This window comes from Sycon ciliatum, chromosome 3, assembly GCF_964019385.1.
Source record: "Sycon ciliatum chromosome 3, ocSycCili1.1, whole genome shotgun sequence".
NCBI classification, from domain to species: Eukaryota; Metazoa; Porifera; class Calcarea; order Leucosolenida; family Sycettidae; genus Sycon; species Sycon ciliatum.
In genome coordinates, this window is record NC_088645.1 from 7,741,502 (window position 1) to 7,755,212 (window position 13,711).

The 13,711-nt window shown below is 48.0% G+C and overlaps 1 protein-coding gene across 3 annotated transcripts in view; it reads left to right on the plus strand.

The window, feature by feature from the left end:
- Positions 1 to 7,978, plus strand: part of LOC135811308 (uncharacterized) — a 31,004-nt gene extending 23,026 nt beyond the window's left edge. For all 3 annotated transcript variants that reach the window (XM_065324526.1, XM_065324528.1, XM_065324527.1), the window contains exons 28-30: positions 1,512 to 1,618; positions 2,828 to 3,939; positions 6,437 to 7,978. In XM_065324526.1, coding sequence (XP_065180598.1) covers positions 1,512 to 1,618; positions 2,828 to 3,939; positions 6,437 to 6,702 — 1,485 coding nt within the window. In that variant the 3' untranslated portion in view covers positions 6,703 to 7,978. The remainder of the gene's footprint in view (positions 1 to 1,511; positions 1,619 to 2,827; positions 3,940 to 6,436) is intronic.
- The last annotated feature ends 5,733 nt before the right edge of the window (positions 7,979 to 13,711 follow it).

Consider the following 13,711-nt stretch of genomic DNA (forward strand, 5'->3'; position numbering starts at 1 on the left):
AACACTCAAAAGTGGCCCAATGAAAGGAGGTGCGCCTTATACTCTGATGATCAAATTAACGGTGATAACTAGGGTAGATGTCGGTAATTTGTGGTAAAACAAATGGGGATAAGGGTTGTACTCCAGTGCGGCTTATACTCCGGATAATGCGGTATGTTTTAAGGGCAAGATGCAAACATGCATACACATGTGAGTGCTGAATCAGCCGTAACTGTATCAATCCTTCACCGAACTCAGCGATCAACACTCCTATCAGGTAGCAGAGAGTCTCGGGGATCCGTTGAAACGACCAGTCCAAACTCTCTAAAAGGAAATTTGGGCAAAGCGCAGTCAACTTGATTGCAGTTGCAGACCTTCGTGTAAGAAAAATCCAGGAGAGTGAACAATCACTCTCGCTATCCTCTCAAGAAGGGTGGTGGGAGAGCAGTCCCCACCACCCCCCCCCCTCCAAAAAAAGTCGCTCGCCGTATCTATCCAAGGCGAGCACAATACGGGGGTTTTTCAACATCTTGCCGGCCCAATCGGATTCAATACCCAATAAATGCCACATTCGTTCTGGAAAATCGCCGTACGCACTACAAATGAAACCTGTTCGGACCACAACTTTAGTTTCCCTTCATCAGGGACAATGACACACGCAATGGGAAATTGAGACAATTCGCTAAGATCCATGGTATTTTTGTAGTATTCATCGTAGAGCGCTCCTTTGTTCTGTAGCTGACCACTAAAGACCTGTGCCTGGCGTCACACAGGTCTATGCATGCCCGGACTGTAACGCAACAGACGGAAATCCTTTATGTCAAAATACCGGCAATATGATTGCCACCCAAGTGCGGGAGTGAAAATTTACAACGGTACGTGAAATACCTTGCAAGTGCCGTGACTCCACTATTGGACCTCGGATCGATTTCCTATTTCTTGGAGCCGACAGCTGAGAACTTTCTAATGCGAACAGACCTTTCGATTACTCGATTCCGTTCAGGGAAAGCCAAGTTACGAAATATTTGAGTGTTTCAGAACTTCATAGTGATGCGGATGCGCTCGAAATTCTCAAGGCGCGCGACGAAAAGTGCGCCTAAAAGAAAATATGGAGAGCGAAGGCGCGCGAGAGCGATCGCTCTCCTTTTACCAGATGGTCTGCAGTTGTTGTCGAGGTGTGGCACTGGACGGTTTCTGTGATATCTTAAGCACACGAGAGGGGTCTCCCTGCTGCAGCGAATCCTCTGCATGACATCATACGTGAAAAGGGTGGACATGGTTTTTCGGCATCGTTATCAAGCAATTTGGGAGCTGCTGAGTCTTGACAATAGGCAAGTGAAAAATGTCTGATGAGCGATGCTTTACGGCTTGGTTTGGAGTTGCACTGCTACTTCTGGAGCGATGTCCACGTTCATTTGCCGCTAGTGGAAAAAAATGCACTTGGTTGCTACTGTTCACAGTGTTCCGAATTGGTAGGGACTGAATTCTATAAGAGAACATTCTATGCCATATTTGGTTGTGTACTGTGTTAGGAGCGTGCCCTGGCTTCACAGCCTGGCAAGATGATGAACCGTGATCTTGCTTGCATTCCAGAGGAGCAAATTGGCTTCATCAGCTTCATTGCCCAGCCTGTGTTTGAGTAAGTACGGCTATTGGTTGGTTGATGTGTGTGTGTGTGTGTGTGTGTGTGTGTGTGTTTGTGTGTGCGCGCGCGTGTGTGTGTGTGTGTGTGTGTGTGTGTGTGCATGCATGCGCGCGCGTGTGTGTGTGTGTCCGTGTGTGTACCAAATGGTGAAGTGGTATGTGCAGCGATTTCCAATCGAGAGGTTGCGCGTTCGATTCCCGACGATTATGGTAACACACGTCTTTCTTTTCTTTCATTCCCCTGGGTGGTTACCAACAGCCAGGGCATGCCGGAGTGTGTGTTGTGATGTGTGTCTGGAAAAAAATGAAAAAGACCAAAAAAGTAGGGATTCACTGGCCAGAAAAAGCCACTTCATAGCTGTGTGGTGTAGACCAGGCTGAATACTAGCGGTCAATTCTTCAGCCTTGCAAGCTGTTGAGTGGTGCAATCCCAGCACAAGTTGCTATGCCTTCTGCCGTAGCATCGCTATCATCGCCTCCGGCGATTGGCGTCCAATGGTCAAATGGTGTGTGCACTGCATGTGTGTGTACGTGTCCATGTGTGCTCGTGAGTGTGTGTAACTTGGTATATGTATGGTATTACAGTATCTTTACTATTGGAAAATGAGGTACTGTATAAGCAGAAATATTCGTCTGGAATTTAATTTCGTCTTTTTCGTCCAAAGAGCTTTTGGACTAAATTAAATGCCGGACGAATGTCGATTTGTCCAGCCTTTCAATACACTTTAATGATCCATGGACGGAATTTACAGCCGGACGAACTCCCTTTCTTTGGAGTTGGACGAAATTATTCACCGACGAAATTGTCTGCCTGTACAGTAAGTTAGAAGTTAGTAGGATACTGTCAGATTTGTTTGTGTTTTTACTAAGAGTTTCCATCTACCACCCTATCTGCCTGGTCTGACAGAGATTAGTTAGTGAGCCCAGTGCGCGTGCGAGGCTGTAAATCCGCAAATTTCTGCCTCAGCGCCAGCCCGCTGTGTTTAGCACCGCTGCAGCATAACAGCACTGTCAGCAGGAAATCCGCAGATGATGCAGAAAATCTCCAATCCGGCCGCGAGGACAAGGATGGCGTTCCGCTGTGTGGCTGTGTATGCGTGTGTTTGTGTGTGTGTGTGTGTGTGTGTGTGTGTTTGTGTGTGTGTGTGTGTGTGTCCGTGTGTGTACGTGCATGCCCGTGTGTGTTGTTTGCGACTGATTGCAGATCGCTGGCGGCCCTCTTCCCGGAAACCCAGGAGGTGCTCGACCGTGTCATGGAGAACTATGACAACTGGCAGCGCGTCAAGGAAGACTTCTGGCAGAAGTCACCGGTTAAGGAAGGTTTCAGTACGGTGCAGGCACCTACACCGCCGACACAAGCCAGCGTGACCGGCACATCACCGTTAGCAACGGTAACAGCTGCAGCCCAAGCACCCACAACTGTACAGGCACCCGTGGTACAGGCTTCCATCAATCACACACTGAGCAGCAGCAGCAGCGGAGCATCTACACACAACACGGTGGTGGTGCCCCCACCGGCTGACGACGAGCCAGGCCGAAAGAAGTCCTCGTTCGGCCGTCGTGCCCGGAAGACCGGCAGTGCTACCAGTGTCGGTCCTGCTGCTACTGGTGCTAGTGTGGCCGGTGTAGCTGGGAATGTATCCCCAGCCCAGCCACCGGCCACCAGACGCCAGAGGCCATCGAGTCGTCACAGCGTAGCGCATCTTGCTCACCGACGCAAGGACAGCATTCTGCAGGCGGCCAGCGCTGCTAAGCGGCATGCGTCTCACCAACGCTCCGTCTCGGTGGCCCATCACCCAGGCGGCGAGGTGCAGGCCACCTCGTACATATCCGGTCCCAGCGGTCTCCTAGTTCTGCCGTCGTACACGAGTCGCAAGTACTCTGCCAGCGTGGGGGTGACCGACATTGAGCGAATGCTCGACTGGCAAGCCCCGGTGTCGGTCAGTCGTCGCTTTTCCAGCACGCCGCTGCGGAGTAAGCCGAGTAACGCTCCGGAGCTTGCTTTACATCGTCTTGGCGATGACACCACACTGCGTCGAAGCCTAGCCGAGCGCATGGAGAAGATTACACCGGAAACAACACAGTCCCCCGTCTTAACAGGCCACGAGACAATGGACGAGGATGCGGCAGGCCAAGCGTTGAAGCAAGGCATCACCGAAAAGGATGGCCCTCGCCCCGGAAAACCAGGCAAGATGTCCTTCTCTCGCACGTCTGTAGGCTCGACTTCGTCGTCAGAGGTCACCGCCAGATCATCACAATCCTCACGAGGTGATGCCGACCTACAGTCTGAAGAAGACTCGCAGGACACCGAACACAGTAAGCGCTTGTCAAATGCTCTGCGTGTGTCCGCGTGTGTGCATAGGTGTGTCTGTGTGTGTGTGTCTATGTGTGTGTGCAAGTGTCTGTCTGTGTACGTGTGCGTACGTGCGTGTGTGTGGGTATGGGTGTGCGGGGGGGGGGGGGGGGCGTGTGTGCATGCGTGTGTGCGTCCATGCGCGCGTGTGTGTGTGTGTGTGTGTGTGTGTGTGTGTGTCCCATATGGTGCAGTGGTATGTGCAGCGATTTCCAATCGATAGGTTGCGGGTTCGATTCCCGACGATTATGGTCACACACGTCTTTCTTCTCTTTCTCAGACTCTTCCTGACTTTTCTTTCATTCTCCTGGGTGGTTACCAACAGCCAGTGTATGCCGGAGTATGTGGTGTGGTGTGTGTGTAGAAAAAGAAAAAGAAAAGAAAAAAAAGGAAAAAGGAAAAATAGGGATTCACTGGCCAGAAAAAGTCACTTCAAACAGCTGTGTGGTGGATACCAGGCTAAAAATAGTGGCGGTCAATTCATCAGCCTTGCAAGCTGTTGGATGGTGTAATCCCAGCACAAGTTGCTACAGTAAAACCTGTAACTAACGACCACCGTGACTAGCGACCGGCCTGGTACTACCGACCACTTCGTCAGGCACGGACGGTCTCACATTTAAAATGCACTGTGACTAGCGACTACCTGCTGAACGCGACCAGCGACCGCCTTTTCTTGTCCCAATGTCGAATTTTGACCCGTAACTAGCGACCGCGATGTAGGAAATCAAACATTGCTCAAAGCTCCTTCTCGAAATGTTGATGATTTTCCATGGTCCTGAAAGGACTGTTTCGATACTACAGCTGGACAAATGAACGCAGTCTCATTCTGACTGTGGAATCAGTGTGGACTGCACTACACCTGTCATAATTTCAAGTGCTGTCAAGAACAAACATGATAGGAAGCGTCTTGGAGAGCACATCCAAAGCGCTCTTTGATCGATGTTACTACTCGAAGGAGAAACTAAGACTGAGCGGCTCTCTGTCGAAGTGCAATCACACAGCTCAGTCACCAGGTCACACTGAGTCCACAGAAGTCAGAGAAGTATCCGGCAAAGAAGCACTGTCCTGCATCTCAACATTGCAACAGTTTACGTTGCAGCGTGGTTTGTCTACCATAGCAATAATCTAGAGAAACTTGGTGCCTTCATGAACAAACTTGAAGCCCAGCGCAAAGAGAAGCTTCAACAGGGAACTCTTGACTCCTGGCTTCAGAAGTAGGAGCTGAATTTAATGTCTGCAATAAAACTAGATTTTCTAGCTCTCCAAGTGTTGTATGATCTGAAAGAAGAATGTCAGTGCGCAAGTGGTGGGGGATTGTATTATCTGCACTTTGACATACATATCATATAATGGGATCCATATAATTATGGTCACGCGGTGCAAACCTCTAACTAAAGACCACCTGCCACTAAAGACCACTTTTCCGGGCACCAAGGGGTGGTCGTTAGTTACAGGTTTTACTGTATGTCTAAAACATAGCTGTTCGCTATCATCGCTCCCGCGATGGGCATGTCTGAGGTCTGAGGTGAGTGAGAGAGTAGGGGTGAAAGGGGTGATCCGGGTACCCGTCTATTTATCTGCTGATCCGTTAGCAAACGAGTACCCGTTAGTCATGTACGACGGTACGGTGCCACGGTATTATTAGCTGGCTTATACAGTCGTAATCTACTCACCTCCCACCGCTTAGCCTTAGGAGCTGCATCTGCGCCTTGATCCAAGAGGGTGGTGGCGTTCCTGCGGATGCGGAAAACTGGGCCTTTGGCCGAGTCTCGCGCGAACCGTGAAATTTATTTTTATTTTTTATACAGTCATGCAGTTCGATGTACAGTTTGAATGTGTTGTTGTGGGTTTGATCCTGCTACATATGACAATTTTGACTGTTTTGCATGTAGGGCAGTAGGTGTGCATGCTGCGCTTGTCGTGATGTAGTGCACTTGCTGTGAATTGCATGGCTTTGCATGTCTCTCTGGCATGAAAGGGGGAGGAAGGGAGGGAGGGAGAGAGAGAGAGAGAGAGAGAGAGAGAGAGAGAGAGAGAGAGAGAGAGAGAGAGAGAGAGAGAGAGAGAGAGAGAGAAGTGGGATGCTTGATGGCTGGCATCATGCACTACCCCCTCCATGCCGCAAGCTCTTGACCCTGCAATAGAGCAGACGGGAGGGAGGGAGGAGAGAGAGAGAGAGAGAGAGAGAGAGAGAGAGAGAGAGAGAGAGAGAGAGAGAGAGAGAGAGAGAGAAGTGGGATGCTTGATGGCTGGCATCATGCACTACCCCCTCCATGCCACAAGCTCTTGACCCAGCAATAGAGCAGACGCATAGTTCACTCTTGCGAGTGCAGGTCCTGATATACATCCTTCAAGTAAGGTCCCAATTTCCATTCCCAAGCCTTTCCCCTTTCCTGCCCAATACAATTGACATTTTTCATTGTTGGGCTGCGCTCTTTGATTACTGTGTCCTACCTGCAGATTCCTCATCTAGCGATGCAGTCAACATGTCAGGAAGCAACGGCCAAGGGACAACACGCTCCAACCAGCGTCGACGCAAGCAAGGCAGTCACAACGCACACTTCTACAGCAAACAGCGGCTGGAGGTGGCTGCTTCGCCTTGCAAGCAAATCCTTTCAAAGTGGTTTGGCAATGCGTCGCGAAGTGATCCCGGTCCCAGCCCCGACCTGAGGGCCCAAGTCTCCGGCGAGTCTCTACGACGACCATCGGAGCCAGCCAGGTTTTAGGCGGATCGCATTGATTCGCCACACGCTGTGTCTTAGTCGCACTGCTTGAGTAAGTCGTGTCTGTGCTTGTGTGTGTGTGTGTGTATGTGTGCGTGCACGCTTGTGTCAGTGTGGCAGAGCGCGCCCAGTGTCTTGGGCGGATATTTGGTCTCCTTTTGGCACTCTTTTTCGCGCGGTCTTCCCAAGACGGCAATATTTGCCTCTTGTTCTAGCTTTCCGTGTGCATCAAATTATTCCCAGGGATTATATTTATCTGTTTTTGTTCGTACTGATCTTGCGTAATTGCGGTCAGCGAATCTTCAGAAGCAGTGTCTTCTAAGATACGCACGGTATTACGAGCGTGGGAAGATTGAATAGCAAACGAACAGCAATGCATGCCTGCCAATTCGCCGGTGCAAAGTATTGTTTTGTATTATCTATATAGTATATATATACGTCATGTGTATGGGTATGTCTACCCCCCCCCCCCCCCCTCCACACCTCACACCTCGCTCACTTACCATTCAACAGCTTGTAAGGCTGATGAATTGACCGCCACTAATTTTAGCCTGATATCCACCACACAGCTGATTGAACTGGCTTTTTCTGGCCAGTGAATCCCTATTTTTTCATTTTTTTCCATTTTTTCCCTCCACACACACCCACACGCGCACACACATATCAAATCACATGCGGCTCACGGTGACCGGAGGTGCGTGTTCTTTGGGCTAGTGCCTGTGGCTCTTCAGTTCCTGCGCTTCACGTGTTTGAGGATGATCTATACAAGTATTTTATTATTGTTAGCTGTAGTTTTTGTTCATTTCTTACTGGTTCCAATCATCTTGTGAAGACAGAATTCTATTATTATAGTTACTCGATATGAATAAGGACAAAGTGACGAATGTTGCGGCTTGTTTCTGTCAAGTAAAAGTTCATACAAGCCACCATGAGGTAGTGAGGGTGGCTGCCGGCCTGGTGGTTGATTTTTAGCATGAAACGTTTTGTAGCAGCAACGTTCGTCAGGCTGTCTTTTTTCTCTTGTACTAAAGAACACGCTCTGCCACCATATATAGGCATCTAGCACTCTGAGCAGATAAGGAATTACGAGATTTGATTATAGCGATTTGCATATTATTATTATTATTTGACCGACAAGTGTACAGTCATGTTTATTTTCCTGCTTTAAGTTAATTAACCGTGCAGCACGAATTCTATTTCCAATAGAGAATTATGCTATGTTTTTTCTTTCTTTCTTCTTCTTTTCTTACGTCTCCTTGCAAGTTCAATGCAGCTATTATGCGTGTGTCTATAATACTGTCAGGTGTGGAAGAACTGGGGGGGGGGGGGGGAGGGGGAGGAGGTCAGCATCCTAGCCCAGGCCGTTCTCGTTTTCATGTTCCACAGTCTATGCTGCACAGTTGAGTCGCCGGGTATACATTGGCATGCTGTGCTTGGTGGAATCCTAGCCTGTAAGTCTTGTTCTACAACACTGCGTTCTTTGCTACCCGCCAATACTGTCTAGTGTGAGGGACCTGTAAGCATGGCGATTCAGCATGGATTCCCACACCATATCCATGCAAAGTGTAAATGCCGGATGCAACGGAGTCTGCGAGTGCTTGTAGATGTAGATGTACATCCATGCATTGTTCCTGCAAGATATGTCGCACTATGCATGCGAATGCAGGCAGTGTAACACCACGAACACGCACCCACGCACACACACACTCACATCCACACACACACACACGCACGCGTGTGGCATGCGGCGGTCCATGCTGGGCTGCTACTCTCAGCAGGGTTTGATGTCTGCTTTGGTGCAGTTTCTTTGCTGGTACTTGTATCCTGCCCTGAAGGGACAATGGCTCTCACTTTAATACTAGTATAATTACTTCAAAATTATATTCAGCAGGGGTCGGGAATAGGGCTTGAAAGTGTAGGCATGTGCACTTTCATATAAAATAGAAATAAAGTGTTACCTCACAGACTTGCCAGCCATAGTCATGACACCGTGCAGCTAAATCTTTGATCTTTGGGATTTTATTTTATTTTTTATTCTTATTTTACTAGGGAATTCCCAACAGGCGTCATCGCCTTCTTACAGGGCTAGGGAACCCTAAGAACGTCTTGATGGATGATCTAAATTCAGCAGGTGGTGAGCAGGTGGCAGTGCATTCCACCGGTCAGCACCTACGTAAGAAATTACACTGAAACCATAGGGTGTGCTAGTTGGGATCATCAAGATTCTGTATGGATCCGTGCCTATTTGGGTAGTTTCCTTCGCAAAAGGGTGGCCTGGGGGGGGGGGGGTGGGGGGGAGGTAAACATCAGCCAGTAATGAGTGCACCGGACACCCTACCAGCGAGGAATCCACTGCTAGTACCGAAAAGTCCCACCAAGTCCCATCATTATGTGTATTACTAGTTTTGACGTCATCAGGAAGAATTAACTTCCTTCGTTTCGTGTGTGTCAAACCAAGAGTACATGTACATAACCCCCAGGGGTTATGTACTCTTGGTCAAACTGAACCGCTTTCTTCCGCAAAAAGGCGCGGCATACTTGTACTTTAGCCTGCAGAACATCCAATGCTGAAAGTAGTTGCTATGCAGTCATGCGGCAGTGCCAGACCAGAATTGCATACCGGTATTCTAACGCAGGCCGAACATACTGTTTGTATAGCAATGGTGTTACAGATGGTGGCAACGTGTGCGAGGCAACCCCTGAGACACGGATTTCTGTGCAGTGTCACCTTCCCTTGTACAGTAGATGTACAGTACTCAGTAGTCACGTGTTTAGTTTGGGTACGACTCCCTGTGCGCACACAGCACAGTGGGAACTACAGTCAACTTCGCTTATAACGACACCAGGCGGGGCATCAGAAAAGTGTCCTTATTCGCGAAGTGTCGTTATACCCGAAGTCTCATTATAATGTGTTACAGTTGAATGGGACTTTGCTCTGGGCATGAAAATTCTGTCGTTATTCGCGAATTGTCGTTATATCAGCAGTCGTTATTAGCGAAGTTGACTCACTGGGAACACCACATACGGGCCAATTAGATGTGAAGTGGGTGTCAACACGACTAGTATGAGGTTTGCATTCGCCACTAAGGACTTAGGTCAAGAGGCATAGTGGTGGCCTGCGGATGCGAAGGCTAGTCGTCCTTTCCTTCCAACCCCAACACACCATCCACATCATGCTCCACTCGACTCGGCTGCAGCAGGTCCACCAACATAGGCACCTTGGTGTTACACTCCAAGACGATATGCGATGGACCCAACACATCATAGAAACCACCAACAAAGCCAAAAAACTACTACACCAACTCCACAAGACACGTGGCACAATGAACGCTTCCAGCCTATTGTTAATATTATTATGAAATTAATGACCCAAAGGCATTATGTGCCTATCGAGGGGTTCATTTGATTGAAAGAACAGTACTACTACTAGTATGAACAAAGACAAGACTTAGTAGGGATTGATGAGGAGAGAAACGGGGAAATCAGCTGCAAGGTGGCGGAATATACACGACCTACATCCGACCCGTTCTCGAATATGGCAGCCTTGCCCTCTCCAACATCACACAGCAACAGCGGGACACACTGGAGAGAATTCAGCGCCGTGCTATACGCATATCTGCCTTCGGATTCCCCTCTTTGCACCAGTTCACCACAGTTCCCTCCTCCATCACGCAAAGCGTCCCACCCTTAGCTCACGACTCCTTGCTAAACAAGTCCTACTGGCATGGGACATCCACCACCAAACCTCCCCACCACCCCTGCAACAACCACATCTTGCACAAGAACGTCAACACCAACCATACACCCTTCGACAGACAAGGACCTACATTGTACTCCATCGGACACGCACACACAAACAGGCACCGAGATTGCCCCATCAACAGTGCCCTCACCCTCTACAACTCACTCCCTATCGACATCACAACCCAATCTCGTAGAAATACTTTCCGAAACAATGCATCCAGTCTTCTTTTGAACAGTACCTGTTCCTGCTCCGCCAAAAATAAGCATGGCTTATCCGAAGGAGAATTGGGCACTGATTCTGATGAGCTATGTCTCGAGCCGATCAGAGAAAAGGAACCGTGTCAAATTTCATAAATAACACCTTCCATATTTGGGTATAGGGCTTGATGACGTGCGTACTGCTTAGCTGTCACCACGCTGTGTATGCTCAGCAGTGTACAGTAAAACCTGTAACTAACGACCACCGTGACTAGCGACCGGCCTGGTACTACCGACCACTTCGTCAGGCACGGACGGTCTCACAAAATGCACTGTGACTAGCGACTACCTGCTGAACGCGACCAGCGACCGCCTTTTCTTGTCCCAATGTCGAATTTTGACCCGTAACTAGCGACCGCGATGTAGGAAATCAAACATTGCTCAAAGCTCCTTCTCGAAATGTTGATGATTTTCCATGGTCCTGAAAGGACTGTTTCGATACTACAGCTGGACAAATGAACGCAGTCTCATTCTGACTGTGGAATCAGTGTGGACTGCACTACACCTGTCATAATTTCAAGTGCTGTCAAGAACAAACATGATAGGAAGCGTCTTGGAGAGCGCATCCAAAGCGCTCTTTGATCGATGTTACTACTCGAAGGAGAAACTAAGACTGAGCGGCTCTCTGTCGAAGTGCAATCACACAGCTCAGTCACCAGGTCACACTGAGTCCACAGAAGTCAGAGAAGTATCCGGCAAAGAAGCACTGTCCTGCATCTCAACATTGCAACAGTTTACGTTGCAGCGTGGTTTGTCTACCATAGCAATAATCTAGAGAAACTTGGTGCCTTCATGAACAAACTTGAAGCCCAGCGCAAAGAGAAGCTTCAACAGGGAACTCTTGACTCCTGGCTTCAGAAGTAGGAGCTGAATTTAATGTCTGCAATAAAACTAGATTTTCTAGCTCTCCAAGTGTTGTATGATCTGAAAGAAGAATGTCAGTGCGCAAGTGGTGGGGGATTGTATTATCTGCACTTTGACATACATATCATATAATGGGATCCATATAATTATGGTCACGCGGTGCAAACCTCTAACTAAAGACCACCTGCCACTAAAGACCACTTTTCCGGGCACCAAGGGGTGGTCGTTAGTTACAGGTTTTACTGTAATTGAATGGAAGAAAACAATTGCTTTGGTGTTTTGCAGCTCTATTTCGTTCCCTGATGGTAACCAAATCTAGATGTAGGAGTCTGTTGAGCAGGAGAGTGACACATGTCTTCCCGAAGGCTGTCCAGGCTGCAGTGGTGATGAAGAAGACACGATCATCACTAGGCATGGGCGGGTAATGCTAGCATTATGGCTGGCATTATAGTCCCTTTTTCCAGGTGGCATAATGCTGGCATTATAACACCATTTCGCATGCAAAATTGGCATTACAAGCATAATTGCCGGTCGACAACGGTGTCACGCATGAAGCTGGCTAGGTCCAGTTCCGAAAATCATGCATCTAAACCGGTCCGGCTTCGTCCGGAGACTTGACGTTGCAAATCAACCTTCTCAGTGGATTGTTTCAGACAACATGCTCACTGCTGTTTAAGTTTTTTTCTTCTACGCTTTGGCCTTGATCCAAGACGGCCTTCTTAAATCGACTTTTCCAACTTTTAAACTGGCATTATGGAGTAGTGTGAGCATTATAAGTGGCATTATATCCTCATATTTGTAACAAAGCTTCCAATCTCTCTCTTGTGTATCCTCATATTATGAGCATTGCCTTTAGCATTATCGCAGCAAATAACTAGCATTACCCGCCCATGCCTAATCATCACCCCCAGATCGATTGTAGCGAATTGGAAAACTCATGGTGGATTTGCTTCCACTCCAAGGCAATGTCGAGGTATGAAGGGTGCTTATACTGCCTTCCAACGTGAAGCGGAGATGAACATGGCTTTGCATAGCTGTTGTTCTACGCCAACTTACGTACTCTGGCTGATACCGTAGTGGTATATTGCAAATTTCGTGGACGAACAACTCTAGTCAGTAGTGGCTAGTGAGCAACACTAGCAGGTGAGATTTTTCAATTTGACAAAAATTGTGTTGTTTGATAACTGACAGTGGTAGTCATTTGACTCAGTAGGTGTCTCTGCTGCTTCTTTCCCTTCATTGGTAGGGTTGTGCTTGAAAGTACTGAAGTACAAGCTCTTGAAGTAAAATAAATAGAACATGTGGAACATCAATCTAATCAAGAATCAGAACAATCATGCAATTCGAATTTCAACTTCAAAGCACATGAAATCACAATGATCACAAAGTTGATTTCAACGAACACATACACACATGTAGTATTGCGCAACTTGGAAGAATTAGTATGGGGGATGCATGCAGGGCGATAGTGCGGTTCGAATCCCAGGTTATGTCTAAAAACAAAAAGTAGAAACTTATAAGAATTTATAACATCCCTATGCTTTTTTTGTCTAGGTCATCAAGGCAAAAAAGCATAGCGTAGGGCCCTGAGCTTCCAAGCTCTCTCGTTTGGTGTTTGTTTGTGTGTGCCGTCGGCATGCCTGGCGCTATCCCGTACCTGTCCCGTACCGTACCGTACCAGCAAAGACAGCTGGCCACAATATAGTCCTTATGCACATTGTACAGATGTACGAAGTTCTGTACTATGGCCGTAGGTGTGTACATACCCGGTTGGGTGTTTCAAATGCAAGATCATAACGTGAAGCAACTTGGAAGAATGAGTATGTATGCGAAGTGTGTCGGGGGAATGCATGCAGGGCGATAGTGCGGGTTCGAATCCTAGGTTGTGTCTTGAAAAAATAGGAGAAATGAAAAATTTATAACATCCCTATGCATTTTTTGCCTAGGTCATCAAGGTGGTAGATGGTGTCGTATTATCCTCGAATGCAAAGAGAACGTTTATTTATTTCGCTCAGGGCCCCACGCTATGCTTTTTTTGCCTAGCTCATCATGCATGTTATTCGAACAGATGGAAACTTTTTGCAATACAATGATGTTGCCAATCAGTTCGTTGTAGTATAGTTGGCTATAGTAGGGTCCACACAGC